Source organism: Strigops habroptila, chromosome 10 (genome assembly GCF_004027225.2).
Source record: "Strigops habroptila isolate Jane chromosome 10, bStrHab1.2.pri, whole genome shotgun sequence".
Lineage (NCBI taxonomy): Eukaryota > Metazoa > Chordata > Aves > Psittaciformes > Psittacidae > Strigops > Strigops habroptila.
Window position 1 is genome coordinate 38,222,977 of NC_046359.1, and position 27,106 is coordinate 38,250,082.

At 38.1% G+C, this 27,106-nt stretch overlaps 1 protein-coding gene across 1 annotated transcript in view; it reads left to right on the forward strand.

The window, feature by feature from the left end:
• The window catches only part of GPATCH2 (G-patch domain containing 2), a 116,720-nt gene extending 95,909 nt beyond the window's left edge, over positions 1–20,811 (forward strand). Inside the window, exons 9-10 of the mRNA XM_030499785.1 lie at positions 5,849–5,931; positions 17,135–20,811. Of these exons, the coding sequence (XP_030355645.1) occupies positions 5,849–5,931; positions 17,135–17,304 (253 nt within the window). The 3' untranslated portion in view covers positions 17,305–20,811. The remainder of the gene's footprint in view (positions 1–5,848; positions 5,932–17,134) is intronic.
• Positions 20,812–27,106: the final 6,295 nt, after the last annotated feature.

Below are 27,106 nucleotides of genomic sequence, written 5' to 3' on the forward strand. Positions count from 1 at the left end.
ATCCCTCTGGAATTGTCCACAGGGCACAGGCATTACTGTATGTGTTACTCTTCTCTGGGCATTCAAATGGAGACCAGGGGCTTTGTCCATGTTTTGGGCAAGCTGTATGCTACAAAGGATAGAGAAAATCTTTCCTTACGAAGTTCCTTAGCCATTGTTTTTCATCTGTTTTTCCTCAAAACTGAACCTGCATTGCATATTTCAGTGTAATATTAAGATCATGCATCTTTTCTGTGGTTATATTGAGATACATGCCAGAGGCAAAGATTAGAAATGTTTGCTATACCTTGATAATACAGAATAGTCTTCCCAAATTTAGCACCAGTTGCCTAGTACATGTATTTAGAATTTACATTTACATGTAGAAATAATAGGTTTAATGGTGTTTACCCCTAAACTGATCATAAACTATTCCATGGGCTTGGACGCTCTTGAAGCCATTGTCTGCCACTTGTGGAGATTTTGGAAGATACAGTGAAAGTTGAAGTTCACCCAAGCTCTCTTATTTAAGCAGTGCTAATGGATTTCATTGGCCACCAGACAACAGCAGTGTCTGCATTTTAAGCCATTTAAGAAATGAGATAATGTGTATTACAGGTCCATTCTGTGTAATGATATGAAACCATTTCTGTGATATTTTTGTGTAAAAGATACTTAAAGAATGGGATGTTTACTCAGATTATTCTTTGATTTTATAATATTCCACACATTACAAATTTTTTTGATCATTTAATTGGCTTGCTTCTCTGTTATGCAACTGTGAGTTCTGGTTTTTCATTTTTATCTGTTGCTTCACACACACCCTACTCAGTTTCAGTTTGTAAGAAGTTTTCCATCTTTTCAAGCTTGAAATGACTTGTGGTCCTCACTGCATTCTCTCTTCAGTCATATCCATATTCATATCTATATTTTAAGACTGAGAACTGACAGTTTCAGTTAGATTTCCCCTTGAATATAATTCTCTCAGGTCCCTTCTAAAATGCAAACCAGTCAACTCTTGCCTTACTGTAATGTCTTGTGAAAGAAATTCACTTACAAGCTTTCATCAAACCTCTCCATTAGCTGAAGCATTCAGCAGTGATAAACTTGCTGAGTTCTACAGCCATCTGCAGGAATGCCATTGATACTGTGGCTGAACACAGTCACTATTTACTGTGCATTTGTTCCTCAGGTGAGAGAGATGTTAATTGGAATGTAATGATAGGGAAGTATTGATCATTTCTAATTTACCTAACCGTGAAATAGACATCAGTCTAAACAATACTCTACCTGTTAGTAATCGGTACTGTTATGCATTTTTGACACAAACAGAACACAAAAACCATCACCTCCATTACTTACAGGTTATCTTAGCCATGCTGTAGTGTCATCTGGTAAGTGGCTTGACACTAAATATACTAAGGGACAAAATTAAGTTTGCCTTCAGTGATGTAACCGTTGGCACAATTACAGTGCACCGACAAAAGCAACTGCACTGATACCAAATAAAGGATTGCAAGGAAAGTGACAGCAGACAGACAGAGTGATCTACAGACATGTCACAGTGACACATATAAAATAAAATCACAAATGTTTTGTGTTTAATATGTTAGTAGCCAGTTCCCCTAAGTAAGTTGATGGCCTTGCTAGTTCAGGCCATTTTATCAATGCATGTGAAGCTACATGCTGTGTAACACTGCTGTCATTGCACCTTTCTGAAGAGACTGGGGAGCAATTACTGCATTACGGCATGTAGGAATAGGACAAGGGAGAATGGCTTTAAACTAGAAGAGGGTAGATTTAGATTAGGTATTAGGAAGAAATCTCTTTACTATGAGGGTGCTGAGGCACTTGCACAGGGTACCCAGAGAAGCTGTGGCTGCCTCATCCCTGGCAGTATTCAAGGCCAGGTTGGACAGAGGGGCTTGGAGCAACCTGCTCTAGTGGAAGGTGTCCCTGCCCGTGGCAGGGGTTGGAACTGGATGAGCTTTAAGGTCCCTTCCAACCCATGTAATAAAAGAGAGAGCTAGAACTCAAGTTCAGGAGTACCTGCTGTTCTACACCCATTTTATTGTATTACTCTTCTCAATGACTGGAAGAGTGAACTTAGAACTCTGATAGCAGCAAAGGTGATAACTACTCGTGAAAGAGTTAAGAACCACTTTAGGTGCTTAGTTGCTCAGAAGGTGGATTACAATTAAAGCGGTGCAGCTATTGGTTCACCCACAGAACAAGATGTATATTTTGGAATGTAACCAAATGGTCCACTGACTGCATAGGTCAGGGTAGATAAAAGTCTGACATAGCCTGTTAAAAATGTCTTGGAGATGCGAACATGTGTAACTGCAGAAAAGGCACTCATCAAGAATATTTGCATATTGAGCTATGGAAATTACAGAAAAAGAGATTGTGTAGTGTAAGCATGGATAGAAATGTTGGGGGAGCTTAAAGAGGCAATTCTAGGCATGTTACCATGGTAAGGGCAATTACCTTGGGAAAAGAAATTATAGGGAGAGTGCAACTGTTTAAGAAGGAGATAACAAAATTTCTGTCAGTGAATGTTTGTCACAGGAACGCATAAATGCTGGTGAATTGTTTGACATGTCATTGCTTCTATAAAAACATTTGCTGCAACAAACCCGTTTTTGGGGTGTTTACTGGTTTTTTTTATTCCAACTGCTATTCTGTTGTTACTGCCTTCCCAGTCTCTTCGTTTTGGAGGCTCTTATTTACCACGTAGAAAGGAGAATATCAACACTGCACACGATGGAAAACTAATACAAATTGACAGTGGCTTTTCCAGTCTTTTTGCTCAATACATTGAGGCATGACACAACAACAACAACAGAATTCTTGGCACGCCAGTGTAAGCTCACACCAGCCTGGCTTTTGCAGCCCTCTTGTTTCCCTCTGCCACAACTTTGCCTCTGCTATGACACTTGCAGGCCTGCTCGGCCACGGTGCAGCTGATGCCCTGTCCATGCTCATATTTTTCTTATTGACAGTGAGTGTTCTTGCCAAACGCCAGGGACCATAGTCACATCTGTTTGTCTCCCAAGGTTGTCTGAGGCTGCTTGGGAACACTTTTTATCCAGAGGGCAGCTTTAACTAGGCCTAATACTCTGAAAAGCCTCTATTTGTAAATGCATACAATGAGGCGACAAGTTCCTGTTGTCTTTCCTTAGAAATTATTCCATTTGACACTGCTTGCTCCAGTCCCTGTCACCAGCACGTCAAAAGCCAAGTTTTCAGGCAAGGTGGTCTTAACAAGTTTTATTTTTTCCCTAATAAAATGCCTAGCTTCCCTCCAGAGCACTATTTATAAACGATAGCTGGAAGCAAGCTAGGGGTAAGTAGAGAGAAGTCAGGCAAATAGCTTTCTTCCTTTCTGTAATCCATGCTCTTCTGATTTAATGCTAAGAAACATAATGCTGAACTTAGCCTGATTGAGGGTCAGAGTTCTCTCTACTTTATAATACTCCCATTACAAGCATTTCAGAATGTACTGTTCAGCATCAGAACAATACTTCATTTTGTCTAAGCTGCCAGCTCCAGAGCAGTGATAGTTCTTGTCTGTTCCTCTTAAAAATCATTTAAAAAAAGCTTTTTGTTTTACTGTGATCTACATTGGCAGCACATTTCAAATGGTAAGACCTGGTAAGAGCAAATGCTGCTTTAGAATCCTGAGTTAGCTTGATGTTTGATGTTAGTGACCATAAAACCAGGTTTGACAAAGCTTAATTGATGCTCTAGTATATTGTTATTTATTTGTGATGTACAGAATTTTTGTCGACAACAAAGAAATACCCACTCTCACCTTGGCTGGTGATGGGGTTGTTGTGCTCAGCAAAGGCGAATGATTCATTTATGCTGAAGGAACAAGGCTGCCTTTCAGACGTTCATTGATTTTAAATTAAAAAGTAACTGCTATGTTCTACATGAAGGGTGACAACAATAACAAAGTAGTCCTTACTTAGTGTTATTTGTTGCAACTCCATTTGGTGCGCCTGGAGGAAAAGTGGGGAGACCCCAGTACCATAATCTTACAGATCAATAATCTAGATATCTCAATGTAGTGTAACAGATAATCAATTCTGGGTAAAATAACTCAAACGCTGGTGCTGTTACTGCTGTAGCTCAGATCTTCAGGTTCAATTGCCTGACTTTATTAATTTTTATCTTTCATCCTACTTGTATTCCTGGAGACTTTCTCCCTTTTTCATTTGGAAGAGAAAATGGAGAGTTTTAAGCTGTTTAACATATAATTTACCACACAGCTTATTCTGCGTGTTTAATATCAAGTATCGATCTATTGATGATTAAACATCTCAAATGTTTCTTTCTCTAAGAATTGTTTCCCCGTATTGTATTTAAATATGAATTTTCTTTATTGTACGGTCAATTATGAAAGGGTTTCTTTCGAAATTTAGAACTGAAATTTTTCACTGTGTTAGTATACTAGTTCAACTGTATTCAGTATCTGGATGTTAAAATAGGATGCAATTTCAACTTAGAAGAATTGCAAGGAAAATATCTGGTGTAGAACAAAGAGAATTGAGTAAGTGTTGAAATAAGGGTCCATTAGGTGAAGCTAGATGCACTCCTGTGTGAAACTTAAGTTTCTTGGAATATTTTATTATTTAAATAAAAGCACCGTAGTACCTGTTAATGTACTGTAACATTTTAGACGAAGTGTGTAGACGATTGTGCATTGTCATCTTTTCATCAAGGAATTGTTGTCACTCTTCTACATTATTGAGCAGGTCTGAGGTCTCTCAACATTATATGACCATTTGTTATTCATTTAGAAGCAGCACAGCTTTGAAAAGTTTATAAATGCAGTGAAGGATAAGCCATATATCCACACTGAAACCAGATCCCGTGAGTGACAGAGTGTTACTGTGCTACACTAGACTGTCAGATGCAATTCTCAGCTTGTAATTTTATCAACATTCACTACACCTCTGTGGTAAGAATCACAGTTCTCAGTAACATTTATGGAGACATATTAAGATTGTGGAGTTTAGAAATTATTGCCTTTTCCTCCCTTCTGTTCTAGTTCTTTCCCAAAAAATGCCAGCTGCATATATTCCATTCTATAAGCACTGTATATTATTTGAAGACAAATAACTGTCCTTTAAGGTTATATTCCAAAATTCAATATTTGGAAATTCCAAATGTACCCTTTTCTGTGGTACCTGACTTCTAATCGCTGGCTATAATGCAGTAAGGTTTGCTTGTTTGTCATCCTCTGCAGCTCCACCAATTTTCCAGTCTCCAAGTGTAAGCTCATAATTCTTTAATGAGTATAACAGATACCGTGCTTCTGTGTTACCATTCTCACAACTTGCCAGTGAATTAGAAAAGGACAAATTGCTGCACTACAAGTTTATTCCATGCACCTTTGAAGAGTTTACTCTTTCATGTTTTATCATTCATTCTTCAACTTATCTTAAAGTGAGAATGCTCTTCATGTAATAAATGTTGTTCTGACAGTGAGGTGTTACTAGCCAACTGATAACCTACCAACAGTATTGTGATCTCTGTAGATAATTAATCTTAGCTATTTGCCTGTTAGGAGCAGCAGTGTTTTTGTTTTATGGTGAGTTAGAAAGATTGCCAGTTTTGAAAATTAAAAAGCATTCCCTTTGTATTATTCATTCCAGTAACAATTTATGATGCTGCATTTAGATACTGAGTGCTTGTCAACAAACATAATTATACTTTGATATAAACAAGATTGGTGGCTTAACTGTGCAGCTTCATCTCAGTTGAGAATGTTTTGATACGGGTTCAGATTATACAAGCTGTGCATTTACGTGGCGGTTTTCTTCTTTTGTTAATAGTTTTCTCCTGTAATTACTTGCAGGCAAACCAGTGTACATTTAGGATCATTGTGCATGGGAGACATCAAACGGAGAAGGAAAGCTGCTCCCCTGCCAGGACCCACAGGTAACCAATTTCCCTGGGACAGAACACAAAACACAAGATGTTAAATCTCTAAATACAAAGCAGTGGGTCAGTGACCCAGGGAAATGCTTGATAAATTCAGTAACTTCCCATATAACTTTGGATATGTTCTATCTGTATTTGTTAATAGAGATTAAGAAATAAATAGGGTCTCTTATTTCTCCCTCAAACATTTCCAATTTCTAGTCCTTTGTAGTCAAGCCTTTAAAGAGGATACATCTTTTTTTCATACGCTGAGAATCATAGACAGCAAAGATTACTGCTTATGTCTGTTGAAGCATTACAAGGTAGAAGACATGAGGTATCTTTTTTCTGTGAGGAATGCATATGAATACTATAAATACCCTGCACAATAAAGGTAATATGTGAATTCTTGGGCAAACAATGGAAATGTTAAGATAAGGAGATAAAATTCGTGCTGTAGATTAAATAGGGAGCACTTGCAAGCACATTCCTGAAAGATTTTTACAGATGCGAGGTCACCACCACTGGATGCATTTTGCTGATGTCACAGCTGTGAAATGACTTTTTCAATACTTTAGAGTGATTTATAGGACTCTCATCAGTTTGTTGTATTAATTATATATGTGCATACTGGACGGATTAGATGTGTGTGTGCCTCTGTGAGGCTTTTTATATATTGCTAATATGGAAATGTGGATTGCATCTCCTCGTCATATTAATTACTATAGCAACATATGCAACACATACAGGTCTTCTAAATAGATGTCTTTACAGAAGCCTAATATTTGTATTCCAGCTGGATTCCCTCTCCTGAAACTTCTTTGTTTCAAACCTCAGTGGCAGCAACAGAGCAAGAATAACATTAAAAATGTTATAAAAGCACCTCAGTGGCAGCAGTGTGGAAAAAGAGAATGTGTGGGTCAGTTTCTAAGACTCTGAACATATGTGAAGTGAGAAAGAAAAATACTTAATGGCTGAAGAGAGAATAATATCATTATTTCTACAAGGTGATTTTCACTTCACAACTTTCAAGTACTAGAGGATGTCACTTTGTACTGAGAGGGTATGAAGTATCATGAAATTAATTTCGTTATTCATTTTACCTTGGGCTTTCAGCATTAAGTATTTTATTTTATGAGCTGGCTCCTCTGCATAACTTTGCAAAGCCAATATTTTGATACTAAGGCAAATATATTATGTAGTCATTCAATGTTATATATCTATCTATTCACAATTTTAGAGATTGTTTTGCCCCCAAAACGTGCCTTTATGTGAAGAGTGACAGGTAATGTGGTGGATAAAGGTATCATATGAGGTACCTTTTAACTAACGTGTGGGTTTTGCCTTTTCAAGTTCAAGGTGATCTTCTCAGTTTTGTTCTGGGCAGGAGGATTGTGCTTTTTTTTTTTCCTGTGGTCTTTATAAAATGTTTTTTCTACATTTCATCATTGTAGATTTTTAAGCAAATAGAAACTTTGGTAAACTTTGAGTAAACTTGTACATATGTTTAGGTAATGGATAACAGTTTATAAATTATTACAGCTTTCTCAAAGGCTAACCTTCCTACAGCTAAATTATTGTTTATCCGTCATGGGCCTTGTTTGTTTGTCTTTGTCGGTATTTCATGCCATTTAATAAAAGAAACAGGGTTTTGTTTTAGAATGGAAATCCATTTGGATTAAAATGAAAGATCACTATTTGATTATTCTTCCTCCAGTAGTTATAGTTAGCTAGCATAAAGGGACAGAAGGACAAGATTTTATGGTGAAGAATTTGTAAACCTTTTTTCTTGAAACAAAGGCAGAAGTCATATATACACGAACAAAAGTTGGAAGTGGAAAGAAGCCTTCTGCTAATAATTGTCCCTGTTTAACATCATAGCAAATCCTGAAAGGCTATCTGTCAAAGAGTCATGAACTGCAAATGTTTTCTTGAGCTGCGTGTGCTGCAGATTAGCAAAGTTTCACCTAATATAAGCCAATCTGTTGAAAATAGTATTTTCAAGATTCTTTTCTGCATTTTTGGAATAATTTCCACTGGTAAATTAGTTCTTATAGCACTGTGCAGTGTTGAAAATGGTCGTTTATATGTTTAGCTTCAGCAGCACTGAAAAGGATGACTGGAGGTCCTAATGAAGTATCAAAACCTGTTCTCTGGTTTGGAATCTCACAAGGGTAGCCCCTGCTACTTTCAGACACCTTACAAAGCCATAGACTTCTGTAGCAAGCAGTGTGATTGGTTAAACGTTTATTAATTGTGACAAGAACACCCAATTTATTTCAGTACTCCAGCTTATTTACTGCTCTTTCACCTTAGTATTTTGTATTGAAAAAGTAAAATGAATATTGATAGAGGTAGATATTGATTTCTAAATTTATAGCCTGTTCTCAGTCCAGAGTCAAAGTCACATACCAATAGGTTTGTGTATATTAGTAACAAAGGATGTAGATTTACTTGTACAGCAATGAGAAAGTACTGAAGCAAGAAAGTTTCAGCAGCACAGAGCATTTTATAGTTTCAGAAATGTCATTTGTAAAGGTGAAGAAACACTGTGTTGAAATCAGTGAAGAAAATGAGAGAGAATATAAGTGTGGATTGTTAGGAGCTGACGGTACTGAAGTGGGAGTGTCCTGTTCTGCCTTTTTTACGAAGATACATTTTCTTTTTTGTGGATGCTTGATATAGCCCTATCTGTGTACTACTGGACATAGCTCATTAGTATATCAACTAAAAAAGATACTAGTAAAAATCATTTACTTCCTATGATTTCTTTCAAAAATTAGGTGTTGTGCATTATTAAAAATGGACTTTTTGCACAGCTTCTTCCATTAAACCAATATCATTTCAGTGATTCTAGTGAGATTTGGGACCAGGCCACTCTCAATGACTTTATGCCCTTTCTGACTACCTGGGTGGTAGAACTGTTTCATATGACACCCTGACGTATTTCATTGCAACGATACAGTGCCCTCAAGTTTGTATAAAAACCTCTTAGACAAGCAGTATCATGGAAATAGTCCTACCAAAAATGGGTCCACTCTTAATGAAAAGAATAAAACAACAAAGAACTTGTATGCAAGAGAAAGGACACTCTCTGCAAAGTAGTATTACTACCTGAAACGCATGCATTGAGAAAGTTTACAGTCATCTCAGTCTTACATTACTTAAAGTCTCATAGCAAACCAGTAGATCCTACAAAATCTTCGCTGCCATATTCATACACTGAATATGCATTTAGCCCAGTTCCTTTCCTACTAATTCTGTCTTTTTCTCTATGAGGTCTTTTTTCCTCAATCAACTCCCCTTAAATCCCCAAGATCTCTTCATTTCTTTTTGTTTGGTTGGTTTTTAATAAGAAACCTCTAGATCTTAAATGTTAGAAAAAATCATCAAATTGGTGTGCCTTGTAAATAGCCATTTATTTCTATTGGAAAACACTCTTTGCTCTGATGTTTGCATAGCCCAGTTTACAGTGTGGAGCAGTGTAGAAAACCTGCAAAAACTAATTTTCAAAAGAAAAAGTTATTTTCTACTTAGAATCCAGAGAATGTGCATATAAAATATAAATTATTGTGCATGTTACGGGCACTTTAATACTAACATTTTGCAAAAGCAAATTTCAGCTGTCATTTTCTTTTTCTCGTTGGCATGCTACACTTCAGGCTGGTGCTGATTGAAATGACCAAGTTAAAAGTCTCATTTTAAAGAATGTGTTTTAATGAAAAATATGACAGATCCTTAATTACAGCAGAAATACTGAGCACTGCTATAATGCTATCATGACTCACTTTAACAAGGTAATCAAAAGGGTACATGTTTTCATTCCTTTTTAAAAATTGCCAATGGAACAGCTAAGCAAACTATTTTGCTGATGCTTAATATGTCAGTGATTAAAAATCAGACCTGAATATCTACAGTACCAAAATGATGATTTGAAAAAGATGGTGATTACACTGTGATAACAGAGGTGGCGGAGGTTAAGTTTGTGGTGAAGGTCAACTTAGTGAGATATTTGTAGAGGAAGGGTGGATTTTTGTGTATTTGGATGAACTGGCAGTTTATTTCCAAAACTCTAGACAAACTCTTACATACCTACTTTCTTTTTAGCTTGATTCACTGCTCTTCTCTACTAAATACACAACTCCTTAGGCAGAAATCTCTTGTCAGAGGGTAATACAACATTGGCATGTGTTGTGAACGCTTTCCCTTATCGCCTAGCGGCATTTCTTATCCTTAGTCTACCAAAGTCCTTTCTGGCATATACAACATAACTGCTTGACTATCTGGCCTATGGATACTCTTCTTTCTTTGGTTGGTTTATGCAGCTGATTAAATTCTTTCTATTTTTTTGTTTCTCCTACCATATTGTCTCACTAAATCAGTTCCAAAATTAAAAGATTGCAGAGTGCCATCTAGTACTGGAAACCGCTGTCCCTTCCAAGAAATAGACTTTTCATGTCGAGCCTGAGATCACTGATTCAGACAGGGCCCCTTATATGTAAATACCAGAGTAATGAGGATCTTCAGAAGACCCACAATGCAAGAAGAACCAAGCTTATACTGAGAATTTGCTGGCGGATTTCAGCCCATAGATTGACACTGCCAATGCTAATGTAATAACTAAGTTTTAAGTTCTGATGCCTTCTTTACTGATAGAGGGATTACAGTGAGCTTTGTTTGCATAAATAAATAGGCAAATGGTTATTTAGCCCATAGTAAAAAATATGCAGATGTATTTACTGAGCTCTAATGAATTAATCTTCATTTTTAAATAAAGATAAATCTCTATCAGATAATACTCCAACCACAAAGGCACAGAATAGGCAACAGAAGTGGAACTTCATCTCCAGTATCCCTGCAATCCATCCCAAATTGAGTTAGGGTCAGATAGAGCTACTGTAATGTGCATAGCCCCAGTATCAGTTTAATCCTCAATCTTTCTGCTGAAATTAACAATAAACGCACTGTCAGTTTTGAGAGTATTACTGCGATTTAAATCCTTTCCCTGTGGGTTTCAGTGTAATGTTACAAGTCTTTGTGTAAAAGTCAGGGAATGCTTATCAGAAGGGAGCAATTTTGGCAAGTTTTGAGGGGCTCAGAATGGTCCCCCGTAAGAAAACTTCTCCCAAAATGCATCCAGTGATGGTCTGTCAGCATAGACAAGGCATAAACTTGACCTTCCTTGAACCCAAGTGAAAAGACACGTCTTGGGTATTCAAGAGATTCCCCTAACTGAGGGATAAATGTGAATCTAATAATGCCAAATCTTCCCAATGGATTTTAGTAGTAGTAGGGACTGAATGGGCGTAAAGTTAACTTTACACGCAATGTAGTCTAATAGAGCATGGAAGGAGAAGAGCACCCGCAGTCCCATTTCCAAATAATCTGTGATACTGGATGACCAGTTGAAGCTAAAGTTCAGTATCTCAATTTTTCATCAGTGTGTAGATTTATGTTTGTATATTCAGGAGAGTTGAAAATTGGTTTAAATCTGGGGTCTATGCTGCAAGAAATAATGCATTTACCAATGCTGTAATTACACAACAATTCCTTGCAATCACAGAATCAGCTAGGTTGGAAAAGACCTTTAAGATAATCAAGTCCAACCGTTGCCCAGCACTGCCAAGGCCACCGCTAACCCATGGCACTGAGGGCCTTGTCTACACGATGTGTGAACGCTTCCAGGGATGGCGATTCCACCACTGCTCTTGGCAGGCTGTTCCAATGCCTGAGCACCCTTTGGGGAAAGAATTGTTCCTAATCTCCATCTAAACCTCCCCTGGTGCAGCTTGAGTCTGTTTCCTCTTGTCCTGTCATTTGTTACTTGGGAGCAGAGATCAGCAACCTCCTTACTCCATCCTCCTTTCAGGTAGTTGTAGAGAGCAATAAGGTCCCCCCTGAGCCTTCTCCAGACTGCATAACTAACAGTGACTGAACAATGGGGCAGTATTGGGGAATGAAACTATGGCAATGCAGACAATAACACAACTCTGCTGCGGCTGCTGGGTAGATATGGAGGCTTCCAACACCTTACTGCAGTTATAGCTCTGTCCTCTGCTATTTTTATCTCTCTGCTAGCTAGAATAAAATACAATGCAAACGGACTCACCTGAGCTATAGTCATTCTAAGGTTATTCTTCAGGCACAGTCTTAGGTAGCCCAGTGTGAGGGATATATAAAAGTCTGGTGTAAAAATGCAATCTCAAATATTTAGCTAAATCAAATGGCATTTTCAGAACATGTTTTTTTAGCTATACAGCCATAATATACTGAATTTTGAAGAGCACTGATTTTAGAAATCACAATATGGCTGTCGGCTGTGCTCATGATGCTGACTGCACAATTATCCAAAACACTTTTAAGGATATAAACATCCAGGCAGTCTGATTCCCATTTTGCTAGTTAGAGCTGGCATAAAACGATACAGCAATGTGTTATTCTGATTACATTCCTTGTAAAATTGTCTCGTGTCTCAGGATCAGTCCCTACTGTTCTGAGCTCATCTGTAGTGAGGAGTCAGAAAAGCAAAAGGAGAGATGGAATATTAAATGCTTTCAGAAAATGAAGGGGAATGTGCACTAGCTTTTAAAGTGAAGCAGCATGTATCGTTTCTCCTTCCATTGGCTGTTTATCCAACATCAATACAACACTTTAGGAGCCAAATTACTAAACAAGCTGCCAATTAGGCTTGCAGTCAGCTGGATAGATTAGTGGCTAAGAGAGGCAGATACAAGATTTTCATCTCTTGAGCCAATTACGCAAGTGAATTACCATCCACAATGCTCCTTGGAAGATTTGAGGTAGAAAGACTGACTCTGCTGTGATAGACATAAGTGAGATCCAGGGTAGGGGGTAAGGGTTAGCAGGCCATGTATTGCAAAAATTACCCAGGCAAAAAGAGATCCTTCTAGGAAAGGATTTAAAGGATTTAAGGCTGCTGGGAGTGATAGAAGAGGAAATAATAGTTGTGGTATGCTCTGCAAAGGCATTGCTGTTCTGCTCACAAGTCTTAATCGTATAAAAGAAAGATGAAAGGCCAAGACTGTATTTATGTACAGTGTCATTTTCTCAGAACTGTTTAAAAACAAAAAAAAACCCAAACAAAAAACCCCCACATTTTCTTAGATAAGGGTTATTTAAGAGATTGAACCTAGCCATATTCTGATTTTATTCACTCCAGTATAAACTAAACGTGGTTTATTCTTATCCAGCAATTGAGCCATACAAATAAATATTGTCACAATAATGGCTTATAGGGTCACAGTTCCTTTATTATTCTGTAATAAATGATAACCTAAATGGTGAGATTTTATTTTTTTTAGAAGCATTTTGCAAATAAAATGTATCTGTCAGATCAAAACTGTGCATAGGCTCATTTGTTTCCTGCTGGAGATGTTGCACACGGGTGTAACATCGTTCCTTAAATATGAAGCAAATTTAAAACCTGAACTTTTGCAAGCTGTTGTATCAAAAAATGATTAAACAGATGTGGAGCCTGCAGCAGCATTAGACCTCTGATCTGATTTTAGCTTACAGATGGAATTAAATTAATTCATGGCAATCACTGTAAAATCAAGGGTATGGCACTGAATGCTAGTGTACCGTTTAACCAGGACATACCTGTCTCAACAGCTGTTAAGAAAAAATGACATACCTTTATTTTTCATTGAAACATGCCTCTCATGCTGTCATAAATATCATACCAAAATTAAACAAATGCAATGAGGTTTTTTGTTTTCCCCATCGCAGTCTTGCCTCTCTACTCAGAGCTTCCCTCTTCCATGTATGTAAGGTCATACATGTAGACCTTGAAGTGTGTCTGTTCATATACACAGAGGTTTGAGGGTTGGCCTTTTTTTTGTCTTACTTTCAATTGGCAGTATTGCAAGGAGAAGGAACATAAGTTAGGACATTTTACAGTGCTGTCTTTTCGAGCAAGTTGCTGTTGCTCAGTGTTTGCTCCTCACTTGTGTAATGGCAGACACTTTACATGCAGACTACTCATCTGCAGCACCAAGTTGTTACGGTTGCTAAAAACATTTTGGCTGGGAGTTCCTCATAACTCCTGGAACTCCACAGAGCCTCATACAGCAGTAAACTTAGACAAGTGATGTTCTTGCATGGATTTTGCATGGTTATGTTTTGTGGGACAGAGCAGTGGGTTGATTTTGCTCTTGCTCCTGGGTGGGTCAAGACTGATCGCATCCCAGAGGTAACACAGCCACTTTCAAGGCCAATGTGCTTGGACCATTCTCTCTAACAGGCCCTACTGGATAGTCCAAGAATTGCCATAGGCATGAATTAAAAACTGAACTTGAAGATTAATATTGCAAGGACAATTACTGCTTTTAATTAGAAAATAAAAGCCCAAAGCACAGGAATGGGGGTCAGGGGAATAGCACACAGTGTAGCGTGATTTTTAACAGCTCTTTCCTGTCAGGCAATCAACCAGCAATGCAAATTTTGTCTTACAATTGCTGATTGGTGGTGGAATGGAGGAAGAGGGCAATACTACTGTCCATATTCTTCTGATTCAAGTGAAATATGTTGCATTACAGATAAATCTTTCAAATGATGGTTGAAAATTGCAGGAATATTAAAGACAGATGTAGATGTTTATATAAAAACTGGCTGTATTGCAAAGGAATGGTCTGCATATTTAATGGTCTGCATTTTCAAAATTAAAAGCTATCCATATCCACTTCATTTGCAAGAAGGAGTAAGTAGTCAGTAATATAGGCAAGTTGGGTGGCTTTTTGATTTTGCCTTATTCTTGCTGCAATACAAAGCCTCCAGACACATTAGCCTTTGGACAGTGTATGTTGTCTGATTGTTTGCTCAAAAGTGGGTTGTGAAGCCAAGTTTATGGTGGTTTCTGCTCTTTTTCATTCCTTCTTTTCATCTGGTGATGAATAAGAATAGAACTCTTCAGGAGAGCTTTCAGTCTTCTAACAGGAGATAGAAAGGTATGTACAGTGGAGGGAAAAATAGTGTACATTCTATAAGTAATTATATGTCTTTAAAAACAAAAAGTATTCCAATTATCCTGTCAGTCACAGAAAAAAACCTGCTGAGCTACTTCAAATAATATCAAAAATAGAAACATCAGTTTATTAAATAACACATCAGGGTACAGATTATTCTTTCATACATCTTTTTTGTGAGGTTGCTCTCGCTGTCTTGAGACTTGAAATCCATATAGAAAGGTACATCTGTTACAGGAAAAGGTCTGCAGATTTTTCCTCTAAATAGACTAACAAAAAAGCTCTTTAAGTTGTCTCAGGCTATGCCTTGCATACCATTCCAGCAGCATTGCTGTCTTTGCCTAGCAGCATTACAAATGGCTTAATATTTCTAATTCTTAGATGCCATGAAATATACCCTTGCTCTTTTCTGCTTGGCAACTGTTGGATCTTTTTTCCCTTTCAAGTTTCCCCCTTAATTGTTCCGCAAATGTACATTGGAACGATGCTCCATTTCTTACCATCACGTGTTGTGAAAAGTGGACCAAAACACACTTGCAGGATTTTACCTGAGAGGCTTACCAGAACCTTAGTTGAACAGTAGCCTTTCTTCTTTCCCTTTTTTGAGGTAGAAAGTATAACTAAGAAGGTTGCAAAGCCTGTGTTGTGTATGCCAGTCAGTGTCAGGGGCTCGTATGTATGAAAATTGCCTCTGCCTGTGGGGGCCTGAAAAGAAAGGAAGTCTTGGACATTGAATTTTGTGCTGGTCAGTTCAAGAGGAACCCTCTTGGGGACTGGAAGCTGCTGACTTAAAAGCCTTTATTTTAAGCATAGCTTCAAACCAGTATTAAAGGATGCCTTCTCTCAATACGTTTCCCTTTTTCTTTGACTCAGGAACTGAGACACTAGAAAGCTGTCTACTTTTTATGTAGCCAGTACTGAATAGGAACAGATCTATAGTGGATAATTCTGGACTGTACTTACTGATTATACTGTAAATTCATCATCACAATCATCATGAGGTTTTTAACGTGTGCCTCTCTGTCTCTGAATGTGGTTTCTTCTGTGTGTGTGTGTGTGATAAATGAGGCTTTTCAGAAGTGCACATTCAACTTTTCTTGTGTTCTTGTTCAGTAAGTTAATACAATAATGAGCCAGCTGCTTCTCAGTGGTAAAGTCTTGATTGAAGACATTATAGTCCCCAAAAACACAAAACCATAGTCTCCTCCTGCCTTATTTTTCAGAAAGTAGCAGGCCAGAATAAAGAGGTAGAAAGCTGAACAGATAGTATTTGAAGCAGGGCACATGGTGGGGTTTTGTTCTGTTATCAGGGGGGAGGAAGATGTTTAGCAAAGCTGAAAACAAAATCCAGCTACCCATGTGCAACTGCTTGCATTAGTTCAGAAACTTCAGCCCTTTTTAAAACAGTTTGTATGGTGTCATTTGATAAGTTTTCATGCAGATTCTTGAAATAAATGTCATTTGTAACTCTCATGCAAGACAGTTGTGTATGGGAAGACTTATTCATGCATCATCTCCAAATTCTAGCTCAAGGGGAAAAACAACCTGCTTTGTTACTTAATTTTTATGATGCATTCATGGAAAAAATTAAATTTTCTTATTAAAAAATAAATCTTTTCTATCAATACTTGCAATCATGATGATGTTTTCTGCTGTATGTGTGCAGCTTTTCTCAGGCATCTCGATAGTATGGAGGGAAAAGTATAAACAACACTTAGTGGCATTGAAAATACCAAAAGTAAACTTCGATGTATCAGATCTCTCTTACAATGTTCAGTAAAAGAGAAACCGAGTAAAAATATAGCTGAGTTTCAGAATAGCAGTCCACTTATTGCTAGGAATGGAAAGATGGTCATGTTACTACGATGTGCCTCGGCTTAGTAACTGTATAGGACAAGAAATTCAGGTAATCTTGCAGATGCTTTGGTAGTCTTGTGCAGGTGATGCAGGTTCTTTGGCATAAAATCTGCTGTGTTGCAGTATAAAAGATCTGTGACGCTATCTGTCATTCTTGAAAACTGAATTAGTCTTTAAAAACACTAAAAATAAAGCATAGGACTGTATTATTTAGAATCATATGCAGCCAGGAGGTCAACATGTGCAAAGACAGCCTGTTCTAGCAACCTGTTAGATGAATTAGGAGAATAAAGAAGGTTTAAAGCTTTAAGGGAGATTATCCTGCTTTTCTCCACATGGCAGGCAGTGCTGATTAATGCTGTGTGTTTCTTTAATCTCAGGGTTTGTAGGTGAAAACACCCAACCAATCCCAGAAAACAACATTGGGAACAGAATGCTTCAGAGCATGGGCTGGACCCCTGGTACGGGCCTTGGACCAGACGGCAAAGGGATCGCAGAGCCAATACGAGCTATCCAGAGACCAAAAGGACTGGGACTTGGATTTAGCTGACAGAAATGCACTCTGGCTGCCTGATAAAAATAAGGCTAAAAATCAATTTGAAAAGACAAAAAAAAAAAAAAAAACCAAGAAAAAGTAAACTTGCATTATTTGTTGTGATCAGCAAATCCTGTTATTCTTCTCTCAAAGATCACTGAAGTCAATCTGCTTCACATTAGCTACACCAGCTGCAAGGTACAGCCACAGTGACAGAACCGGCATTCAAGTCTTAACTTTATAATGGTGCTAAAATGTACAAAAATTTCTACTTTTTTAGTTTCTGTTGTCTTAAAGTTTGTATTCAGCATAAAATTCCATATATTCACTTCTTTTCCTAAAAGCTTCTTGCACAGCAGGTTTTAGTATATAAGCAAATTGACTTTTTCTTTTTGTAAGTATTATTTCAGCTCAAGAATCTTGATCAGATTCATCGAGGAAAACAGAACTTTTTACAGCTCTTATGTTTCCCCCCTTTTCAGGCATAGTTTCCAAACCTGGTATTTCTAGTGTTTAACAGTATTTGAGGATAAGCTGTCATTTTGCCCGTAAGATATACACATTTCCCACTGGAAGGTGATATGGTATGCAATTTTGTATAAGAGCATGAAAAATGGCTTTGTTGTCATAGGAATGCCATTCCAACACTATTATCTGGCAATGTATCGCTGTCTTCCACATTGAAGCTCAAAAGTAAAGCTTTTATACGTGTTTTTACATTTACAGGATTATCTTTTTTCATCAAATATTGTAGAAAGTTAAAGTTTATTCTGATTTTGGATTTCCCTTTTTATTAATAATCCTCAGTGTTTCCACATTTAGGAATAGTTCGAGCTTTGAACTGGGAAATTGTATTTTAAAGATGACTGTCTTTCAGTGTTTATATTTTGGGGGTTGACATATTTTAAACAATGCAGTGTTGAACATCATGTTATCATTCGGTTTGTGATCAGGCTGGTGCCAATGAGCACCACTGTAAGGATCATGAACAGAAAAAGGGCAAGGAGAAGCAGGATTAGAGTGGAGGAAAGGAAGGAAAAGGATACTTCGATGGCATCTCACAAATATAAGCTAGCAATTTAAAATCAGGAAGGATCATTAAGTGTTTTAATCAGTATCCTAATGTGTCTAATGTCAGCAGAAGCAATTTCATTAAGCACCAACCAATCAAGCTCCTAGGGTACTTATTGGTCTGCTGTATAAAACAAATTCCACTTTAAAATTAAATGATAGGGCTGAAGGAAACTGTTATTCAGATGGTCTAAGGAGAAAATCCTGCCCCCGTCCCTGCCCACCCCTGTAGCAGCTGGCAATATTTACCCCGGCTGCAGAGGGAACAGGATTTGAGTGTCTAGTCTTTTTTTTTCTTCAAGAGGGGGATTTCTCCCTCCCTCTGCTTCCAAACAGCAGAGAAAAATACCTGCTTCCAGATGCTCGTGAAGATATTTCCTTAGAATAAACAGAGCACAGCTTCCTTCATGTGACTGTGAAATATGGTGATGAATTTTAAGAAGTGCTTTTAATACTTTTCTTTTTCTCTCAACTTCACCCATTTTCCCAGAAAAATAATACTAGGAAAAGAAATAGCAGTGTTATAGCATTGAGTTTGCTTAAAAGAGATGTTCATGCTTTCCAGTGTGAGTACTGTCAGTCTGGGAACATTGTTTCACCATACATATAGCGTAGGCTAAAACGTTAGTACCTGATACTGTTTTTAATGATAGCTGAATGCACCTCTTCTCTGAGTTTCAGAAGAACTATTTATTGCTGTTTAAATACTTGATATGATTGTGTGGTTTTGCTTTTGGAAATGATAAGAAATTTGAAACGCGCTTGGGATTTATAATCAACACGTATACTTTTTATTGGAAGGTTTTAAGGCATAGCATAATGTGAGTTTGCCACTTAAACTGAGTTAAATACATTGCACATCCAAAGAATTTCAGGGCCACGTATTGCAAAGGGCTAAGAGCCTGGAATTCTGCAGCTAGCAGCGGTACCCGCTTGTATGAGTGTTATTTACAATAATGAATTGATGTGGCGTGCTCCTGTACTTTTAGTGCAATGTGCTACTGAGAGCAAGTGAGTTAGTTCTAAAGACCTCTCTATGTTGTACAACACAATCAAAAATTCCTTAAAACAGATTTCAACATGTGAATTGTGAAAGTGAATCTTTAAGTTCCGGGTGTTCTTGCTCTATTTGCAAAACTGTAAATGAATATTCATTCTCTGTTAGAATTCCATTGTTTTGCTTTGGTTACTACACCTGCATGTCTTAGGCTGGAAATTCTAAGTGTGGCACATATAACACTTGTTTGAAGTATTTCTGTGCAATTTACTGTAGCAGTAGTTCCTCAAGAAATGGGTCTGTGGCTCCAAAAGTACTAGAAAAGATGTTTCCTGTTTTAAAAAAGATAAGGGGGAAATAATGGATACATGTTGAGAGAAAACCTCTTTAGCCCATTCAACATTTTATTCATCCATTAGTACACATACAGTGAAGCGGCCAACCTGGGAAACAACTGAAATGGAAGAACTCTTCAGTCTGATTGGAAATCTTACAACTTTTTGTTTTATATCAGTCTATTAGTGAGAAACTATTAGCCATCTCATAGGTGCCATAGTTGACTGTCAACTTCATTCATTTTAAGCAGCAGAACAAAGTGATTTATTAAAATACTTTCATGTAGTGCTTTAAGGTGTTTTTTTTTTTGTTTCAGTAGAATTCCCATTCTGACTCTCACTCTCATTTCATGTCTGTTTTTTCCATATCTCACAGTAGCATTTTTAAAGAGATTCTGGTAGTGTGATTTTTCACAGTTAAAAAAACAGTGTTAAGAAACAAAAATGAATTGTACTTTTTCCTTTGTTAAGCCATTGCATTGTTAGTCGGCTTTGAAACATGTCAGAGTACTTGGGTTTATTGGGGGGTTTCTTCAGGTCTTTCCCATACCTAAGCTACAATCAAACTATGACACCTGCTATAATGCTGGCTCACATTACTTTAAAATACATATAGAAGTATTTTCAGATAATCATTCTTAATGGCTGTGACACTGACAGGGTTTTTGCCTGCATAAAAAAGTATGGGATCATCTTGTATCTAAAAGGTACCATCCATCTTGCCAAATTCTCTCCATTTAGGTGTTTGATTAATCAGTAGCTCAGCTGTTACCATAATATTCTTCTTCTGCAGAATATGTAGTGAAAAGACATTATGTATTGTCAGCATTGCATTTTGCTACATGTTCCATGGTGTCTCAAAGTTCTGTGAATTGAGCCATTAACTGTTAATAAAAGAAACCCATGAGCAGTGTCTTATTTTTAAGTAAGTATTTGTCCAAGTCAGAGAAGCATTATCTCTATGCTCATTTGAACGAGTTTGTCCCTGCATTTGTCTTTCTGCAATTAGGTCAATAATGGGTGTAGAGTGGCAGTAAATAGCTAAATAATATGTATAGAACGCTTTGCTTTAACAACACAAATGCAAGATGAAATAAAACAAATAGACTCTGTTCTCCATGGGTTTTGTATGTTCTTTTCTCTAAACTGCCCTTTTCAATAGCGTTGTTATTGCACAACCGAGTACAAAAACGTGCTGTTTCTGAAATATAATTAAGGTTGCAGGTATCTTGTACCAAGCAGATGCATATTATGCGGAAGCTATTATACTCTTATATGTACCTTTTTACTAGTACTTCTTTTCTAGGTGGTTATTATCCAGCTGAAAAGGTTACGCCACAACATGAGAAAATGCCTCGTTTAAGATGTTTGCAGTACTTTTGTTGCTGTATTCTTCTAAGATGTTTAAATACAAGTTCTCTTCACTCTTTAAAAATGTGCGTACTCAGACAACTGCGACAGGACCTTGTGCTTTCTCGTCAAGCAGATGTTCAAAATTGCTCCTCCAAGGAGAACTTCCACAACCTTTATTTTACTTTACCTCTCCCCATGCTCCCAGGGCAGTTTCAGTAAAGGCATATCAGAAATGGGGATCCCTTCCCGCTTACTCTAAAGTCAAGAGACATTTTAATCAGACTTTCATACCTGGAAGAGTTTTTCAGGAGCAGTGGCATAGTTAGCATACAGCAACTGCATAACTGAGTTGCCCACATTAGAGTCCCATATCTAAGAGCAGTGTGTGTGTTCAGTCTGAAAGAACATAGTCCAGATTATCTCTTTATTGACCTGTAATCCAGCTGTAAAGCTAATGCAAAATGTTAAAAAAGAAAATGGCATTTTTAAAGTTTTTTATATGGTTTTGCTTTGAATTCTCCCTGGAAAAGGTTTTATTGTGGTCAAGTGGGTTTATTTTGCAGGTACAGTATTTAAGATCAGGATTTTCTGGGGTTTTAATGACCTCTGTACTGGAGAAAGTCTTGGAGGAGGTGCTGCAATTTCAGCATCGATGTTCTGCTTGTCTCATGTGAGGGGTTTTGCTGAAAAGAACTATCTTTACCAACACAGATTGATACAAGCTATATCTACTATCTACTCAGCTATAAGAGAGTTTGTTCAGTAATGCTATCAACAAACTTGTTAATGTGTGCTTTAAGTTGTTGTGAAAAACTGCAAAAGCTTCATCATTGACCGGTAGTAGGTAAATCTAATGGAATCAGAATCGTTAGGGTTGGAAGGGACCTCTGGAGATCATCCAGTCCAAGCCCCTGCCAAGGCAGGGTCACCTAGAGCTGGTTGCACAGGAACATGTCTATGCTGGGTTTGGAGTGTCTCCAAAGAGGGAGACTCCACAACCTCCCTGGGCAGCCTGTTCCAATGCTCTGCCACCCTCAACATGAAGAAGTTCTTCCTCATATTGAGGTGAAACTTATGTTTTAATTTATGGCCATTGCTCCTCATCCTGTCGCTGGGCACCACTATAAAGAATCTGGCACCATCCTCCTGGCACCTATCAGAGATACTGACCTGCACTGATGAGCTTCCCTCTCATCAGTCTGCTCTTCTCTAGACTAAATAGGCCCAGCTCCAGAAGTCTGTCCTCATAAGGTGCTCCACACCCTTGTTTGGGCTTTCTATGATTCTCTTCTGCCATTACAACAAAATAGATATTGGAGGTATGTTGAGGGTGATGGTGTGTTGTTTGTGTTTGAATATTCAATCTTTAAGTAAAAGGCTGAAGATCACTGAGATTCTGTGAACTTGTAAAGTTCTCCTGCACCTATGAGAACTGTGTTTATTAACAGCTATGAAAAGTGGTTTGAATTATTTCAAGGTAGTCCATCTATAGAAAGTTATGATTTTGGCCTGACTGCTTAGAGCAGAGAATGGAAGTATTGGAGAGTCTGACTTCTGAAACTGTGAATATAAGTCATTAGTCTCTGAGGAATGGATGTTTTATTGTAATATATTTACACTGATTAAATATGCAAGCTTATTAAAATAGTATCTTTCAAAATATTTGATCATAGATATGCTCAGTTTAATTGTGCCTTGTCCTTCATGTTGTCTTGCTTCCTTAATATTTGTCCATTTTTCTGAAAAAGTATAACCCTGTCTGTGTTTTAAGTGATAATACCCAGTATTTTCTGTCTTAAAGCGTAATCTCATGTATGTGCTAAGTGATGCCTCTCGAGATTCTCTATCATTTCTACTAGTTTAGTGAAGTTGGCTTTCAGTACGTTCTTAGGTGAGTTTTCTGAATGGCCTACTGTTGCCTTCATCAGTTGTTAGAAGAGATTTTGACACTGGAAACGTGACATTTCTTTAGCCTGGGCAGACCTGTGCTGGCCTGTCTCTTTCCTATGGCCCCAAGCCAATGAAGACTGGAAGATATGTAATACTTTCTGCACATAACTATCTCCGCTGACTTCAAGATGTGAAGTACTACATAGGTCTAAAAATAAGCGTGGATGCAAGTGTTTGCAGATTGGGGCCTTAACTTCCATCCCTGTAAAAGATATGAGTCCTAAATTTTCCATGGCATCAGAGTTCCCACAGACCCCTGGAGTCTTGCTGGATGGTGCTGGCCCATTTTCAGCCCTGGATTCTTTAGAATGCCTGTTTGGCTGCTATAATGTACAGGTTCATCTTGGTCCCTTTATCCTTTCAGTCCCAAATGCGGTAAAACCCAGCAGTGTGGAACTTGGGGTGCCTTTTCAACCTAGAGTATCTCCATTTTTCAGAGCTCAAAATAACACACAAAGAACCACTAACACCAGCCTTGTCTGGACTTCAGTCAGCGCCATGAGACAAGTCAGTCTAGCTGTGGGTAGTTGATTCTCTACGTGTTAAGTAGGTTCTCATTCCAGCAAAGTAACAAGAAAAAGGGGAAGAATATAAAACTATCAGTTTGAAAATCTTATAGCAGCAAAGTAAGAATCCTAGATAATGGAATGGATCAAAATCACCTCTGAGGCTATGATACAATGGCAAATTTGAAATCTCTATTAAATTTGTGTGCACATAAGTAAGAGAAAACATACATCAGAAGGAAAATATAAATGTCCCAAGTAATATTTTCTCTTAATTTACAAAAAAGGTGTCAAAGTGTTTGACAAAACAGACTCAACGTTTTGACCCACCCTGGAAGGATGCTGGCAGTTTTAGTACCTGAGGTAAGTTAAGCTTCTCATGTATCATGTATTCACTTTGAATCCTTAACTTCCTTAGTCAGTCAGCCGAGTCAGTTTATTCTATACTTGTCCACTCTTAAACTTCCTCATCTTCTCGAGCATCTCGCATTGTTGGTGCTGGACCTCAGATTTCTCCCTGCTGGTCCATTTCTCTGGGTTTTGTTTTGTGCTTTAATGAACTGTGATTTTTTTTTTTATTCAGCTTCCTTGGAAATTGCCTGTAATGTGGTTTCAACATATCATCCTATAAGGTAGGTTTAAGTGGTGCAAGGAGATTCTTTGAAGAATCAGGAAAAATGGTTTTTCCTCCCATAAAATGTCCCTGCATTTAGATCTTGGATTCCTTTGAAGCCCCTTACTGCTGTTCACCATACTCCCATTGGTTTCCCTCTTGCACAAAGCTGGCAGTTTTCTTGCAGAATATTGTGATGGAGGGCACAAGAATTCTTCTGGGTGTATTTGCAAATATGCAAATTTTCAATGTTGTGCTTTTGGTTTCAAATTGAGTTTGGATTGTCATTGTTCTTGATCACCGCAGCCCCAGCAGCCTCTGTTTTGATCCCACATTGACTCCAAGGGGCTAATTGCTTCAGGTTTAAAGAAGGGCCACCACCAGTTTCTGAGATGTGTTGACAGTAGCATCTTGATAAGTGCAGGCTCGGACTTCCCAGAAGGGTCAGATGATGCTGATCATGGAGTTTGGTAGGCACAACCGTGGGTTTTTGTTCCATGTCACTATGGAACAGAGCATGTGGTTCATCTGCAAGGTTCATACATGTGGCATGCAGGATCGGTTACAGATGCAGATTTTTCAGCAGTGGTTTGCAACAGGTATCATTCCAAATGAACCGCTACAAGACTGAATTGTACTGAACCATGACAAAAAGGTTAAAAGACAAGTATCTTGTAGTGATTTCTGTCACCATCCAGGGTAGTGGCTGTTTCAATCATTTTGGCCTGAACCACATCCCTGCACTGTCTTTGGACATGGTGAATCAAAAAGGCAAAACTAGAAAATAATGATTTTTAAATAATGTGGTTTTTACTGTGTAGTTGAGAAAATTAAGTTATATGCCTGTATGTATGCGCGCACGTGCATGCATATAGCGTAGATAGGACAAGGGCTAATGGGTTTAAACTTAAACAGGGGAAGTTCAGGTTAGATATAAGGAAGAAGTTCTTTCCTGTGAGGGTGCTGAGGTGCTGGCACAGTGCCCAGAGAAGTGGTGAATGCTCCGTCCCTGGCAGTGTTCAAGGCCAGGTTGCACAGAGCCTTGGGTGACATGGTCTAGTGTGAGGTGTCCCTGCCCATGGCAGGGGGTTGGAACTGGATGATCTTAAGGTCCTTTCCAACCAAACCATTCTGTGATTCTATGTCTACAGAGAATGGTGTAATATATAACATTTTGAGAACAGTAGTTAAATGCTGGGCCATTTGTTCAGTGGTCACCCCATATACCTCACAGGAGCATGACAAAAACCTCTGTGTTCTGCTGAGCCTGCGTTACTTAAAAGGGGTGAGTTGCTCCTATGGAAGTCAATAAATCTGCAATGTATTGTTTCATATTCTGTCTTTATGTAAACCTAGCCAGGTTTTTTTAGTTGTCGTCTTCCTAATCAGTGGTAAAGTGCATTTAATGGCTCACTTAAGGTGTCATCCATTACTATGAGTTACTGTTAGAACTAATTAATAGAGCTGAAATTATTTTGTAATGAGAAATTGAAGTATTGCAGTGTTAGAAGAAAGAATTACCATTCACAGCTAATTAACATTTAACAATGCAAATAAGCTGATAATTATTTTTCAAACCATAGAAAAATTCTGTGACACTTTATATACTACCTTTGTGATCCTAATTGTTTCTGAAAAATACCTTGAGAGAGAAATAGTCTGAAGAAATTTCCGTGGATAAAAAGGCAGTTTCTGAAGTGCACGATGACTGAGAGCTCTCCTTTTGTTCATGCGGGGCCGCATTCAGCAGCTATTTCTCATGGTAAATACTGATGAAAAGAAGGAAAAAGTAAGGGTCAGGAAGGTAGGTGGGAAGGGAAATTATGTAGGATCTTGGCCAAAATTTCCTGGCTGTTCCAACAATTCAGCTGTTCTTCTCTTTGGCTACTGTAGATATTACAAATGCAGCCTCAGTGGGCTGAGATCACTTGGATCCCTCACAAGAAAAGCTGTTAACAGCAAGTGAGCACAATTCACAAAATGCATTTTTAGGTCATATAAAGGAATGCAATTAAATCCCAGAAAGGAAAACAAAGTATGACTTGTGTGGCAGCGTGAGGCATGTGAGGTCCCAGGCCCCCAGAAATCAAGATGTTGGGTTTTCTTTCCAGGCTTTGTCACTTCGGATGTTATTGAAGCAGAAGTTTTCAGAGGAAGTGTTAAAAAGATGGTGTCCTGTTAAGCCTGATGCTATGGGCATCACCTGCTGATCAAGCAGGAGTCACTGCAGGTGCAGGTGGAAGTTTGATTCCATTCTGCAGCATTATTCACCCCCTTTTCACACCTAGATCAAGTAAATACTAAAATCTGTTCTGCAGTGGCACAAGCAGCCAGTTTCTCATCGCTGTTAACTTTGGTAAATGGAATATGCTCTTCGTTTTGACTTTTAACCCAAGTTCATCATCTTTATTGTATTTTAAGATGTCAGTGTAATGTGACAAAAGTCTTTTTCATCAGAAGTTTTCCTCAAAGTGGTCAGGTTTTGCTGGGTGGTTTTTTTTCAGTCACCTGGTAATAAATACCATATTATTTAGCAGGTTCATGATAATATGTAATCAATGGCAAGTGAATTGTAGAGGTGCCTGCTGGTCTCCTACTAAGCGCAGACACCTGACATTTTAAGATCTCAGTTTCTCTCCAGTCAGTTCCAGTTGCTGCCAAAGGTATGATCTACTCTTGCCACTTTTAGTTTTATCTGTGTGTTAGAGTTGTCTTCTGCCTTTGAGTTGTCAGACAGCATAAAGCATCCTCCAGTTCACAGTTCACTCTGCCACAGAAGAGCTTTTCTTGATGGTTCTTAAATTATCCTGCAGAACACGGGGTATATTTTGTTGTTCTGCTATTGACTGCCCATTCTCTCCCTTTCCTCCAGGACTGTCCACCACTGCTTTTGTACAAGCAACCCATCTTCCTTTGAAATAGATTTGAGATTTTTTGTTGGTTTCAACCTCAGATGAGGGCTTGTGATCATGTCCTACATAATCATCTGGGA